This window comes from Cryptosporidium hominis (assembly GCF_000006425.1).
Source record: "Cryptosporidium hominis TU502 chromosome 5 CHRO015034, whole genome shotgun sequence".
NCBI classification, from domain to species: domain Eukaryota; phylum Apicomplexa; class Conoidasida; order Eucoccidiorida; family Cryptosporidiidae; genus Cryptosporidium; species Cryptosporidium hominis.
The window spans coordinates 1-2792 of NW_666805.1; the positions used below are offsets into that span (position 1 = coordinate 1).

The following is a 2792-nucleotide window of genomic DNA, read 5'->3' on the forward strand; positions in this document are numbered from 1 at the left end:
GAGAATATGGAGCCTTATATATTAGAAAATGTAGAAAAAAGGAATCAGGCTAATAAACAAAAGTATAGTGGAAAGAGTCAAAACAAATATAAAACATATGAATGTAATAGTATTAAAGAGTTGAAAGACTTAGTATTTTCTTCAAATATGGATGATACATCATTATCATCTCAACTATTAAAATCTCTTAAAGAGGATTTTGAAGGTATTATAGGAGATACTTATGGATTACCATCTTTAATATTGTTTATTCGGGCATTGAATGAATTAAATCCACAAAAAAATGCTGAATTAGTAAAATTATTTAATACAATATTAACAATTATTATAACAAATGGACAAGAAACTGATGAAGATATAATTATTGGATATGAAAATGGAGATGTAGATTCTGAAAAGATTTCAAGATTACTTTCAAATTCAACTAGAAATTGGATGAATTCAAATTTAAAGAGTCGATTATTAGAAGCACTATTAGAAGTGATTCCATATGAATTCTTAGTTATTTGGATTAATTCACATACAATCTCTAAAGAACAATATGATCAGTTATTCTTAAATGATATATTAGATTCAGAATATGGACATTATATAATTTTAAATCTTTTAAAGAGTAATAGAATTAAACGTGAGGAATTTATCCCAATATTGAAATGTTTAGATTTCTCAAAGATGATAAGTAAAAAAGAGTTTTTAGATATATTAATTTCTCTAATAGATAATTGTAGAAGATTACAAAGTGAATACAAATATTTAACTAAAAAATTATGGAAGTCAATAGAAATAGATTCAAGTGAAGATTATCAATATACATTTTCATGCTTAATATTTCAGAAGAAGAAGAGTGAATTGTTATTATTAGAAGAGAAAGAAAATGACAGCTCTAAAACAGAGACAGAATCTACAGAGAAAAGGTTGAAAATAACTTCTCAAGGATGTTTAATGATTAGCTCTTTATCAAAGTTTCCAGTAGATACAATTCATCCCTTAACTTCTGGTATTACATATTTTATTAGCAAACACAAGAATGTAATGCTTAAAGATATTCTTGAAGTTCCTTTTGGAATTAGGATGATTGAAACATTAGTTTCATCTACTAGTAACATTCCTCAATCTCTTAAGAAAAGATGGATTCAAAGTTATTTTGGAAACTTTTTAAATTTAGTACTATCAGGAATATGTAACTATGCTATTATTGCAATGTTTTATGCTTCTGATAATCTTTTCAGAAAAATGATCGTTGAAGAATTACTTAATGAAGAACAAGGAGGTGGAAAGGATGTACTAATGAGCAAGAATTTTAAAATATTTAAAAGTCTAAAGATTGAGAGCTTTAATAAAAAAGATGATTGGAATAATGTTAATGAGAAAATTGATAAAACAAGAAAACTATTTAGTAATATTATTGACGAAAAAATCGATATTCTTGATAATCTGGAAGAATCATCATCTTATAAAAATGTTTCAAATAATACCAAGATTTCAAAAAAAAACAAGAACAAAAGAAGCTCCAATAACCATAATATTAATGATTTAAATGATGTCACTGATGATCAAAGCATGGGAAATATTCTCAAATTTATCAAAAAAAGTAGAAAATGATTCTTGCATTTCCCGCCATACGTGTAATTATCCACATTAAATAACCAAATATGCATGCATGCAAATATGCATTTGAATACACGTAATTAGAAATATTCATATTTGTATAGATGGAGAATTTATTTGTAGTTATTTAGGCTGAAAATTTAAATTTAAAACTAGCATTTTTATATATATTTAAAGTTAAATATTAGTAAAATAATAATTAAAAAAAAATAATAAAGCTATAAATATATTAATATTCTACTGTCTTGACAGAAAACATAAATTCTTGGTCACATCCAATGTAGCTGTCACAAATAACCAGTAACTTATAGTTTGTAATCATACCAGAATCTTCAATTGAGTTAAACTTTAACAAGACTTGATTACTTATTTTATTAAGTTGTATTCTTCTTATAGACAAAATTTCATCTTCATTTTCATCATCGCTATTTTCCTTTGGTAAATTTGGAACACCAATTTTTATTAAGATAGCCCACCAATTCTCTTCCTTTTCAAGAGGATAATAATTCAAATTCTTAACAATACATGGATAAATTTCTTGATCTTTAATATTATTTTGATTTTTCAAATCATTATCTTCTTCTTCATTAGAACTAAAATCTCTTGATATGTCAATAGATAAAGTTAGTTCAGATTCAGGATTACATTCAAATAATCTTTGAGTTTCTCCATTTTTTGTATTAGTGGAATTCTCTAAATCTACTCTTCTTCTTTTATTTTTTTCATTCAAATCATTACAGCCAAGAATAGTATATTCAGTTTCTATAATTGGGAAATCATTACAAACTTGAGCAATTTGAGATATTTCCTTTTCACTTAAAGAGAGTTTTTCTGTTAATAATTCATCTCTATCATCATCGTTCATATTAATTAAATCATAAATATCAGTAACGCCACTTTCCTTGAATATTCGAATTCGATCTTTATTCATTGACATTGAAAGTTGCATTAATTTATCATTTACTGGGTTACTTATTGCTTGAACTAACATTTGTGAAAGTTCCATTATTCTTAAACAAGTATTAATCCAGCCATATGAACTTGATATATCAACCATTGCAAATAATAAATCCATTACAAGTCGCAATATATCTATCAAATCGTTTCTAACTAATGGTCTACTCAATATGAATTTGTGACGCTTTATATATGAATTCAAAAGTATTTGAATCTTTCTTGAAGTT

At 25.3% G+C, this 2792-nt stretch overlaps 2 protein-coding genes across 2 annotated transcripts; one reads left to right on the top strand and one right to left on the bottom strand.

Annotated features, from left to right (window-relative positions):
* Positions 1-6: 6 nt before the first annotated feature.
* Chro.50074 (hypothetical protein) lies at positions 7-1602 on the top strand. The annotated part of the gene is made up of 1 exon (XM_660130.1): positions 7-1602. The coding sequence occupies one exon, from the start codon at positions 7-9 to the stop codon at positions 1600-1602; it is 1596 nt and encodes a 531-aa protein (XP_665222.1).
* A 235-nt stretch (positions 1603-1837) lies between these two features.
* Chro.50075 (hypothetical protein) lies at positions 1838-2683 on the bottom strand. Its single annotated transcript, XM_660131.1, has 1 exon — positions 1838-2683. One exon carries the CDS (start codon positions 2681-2683, stop codon positions 1838-1840), a length of 846 nt encoding a protein of 281 aa, XP_665223.1.
* Between the last annotated feature and the right edge of the window lie 109 nt (positions 2684-2792).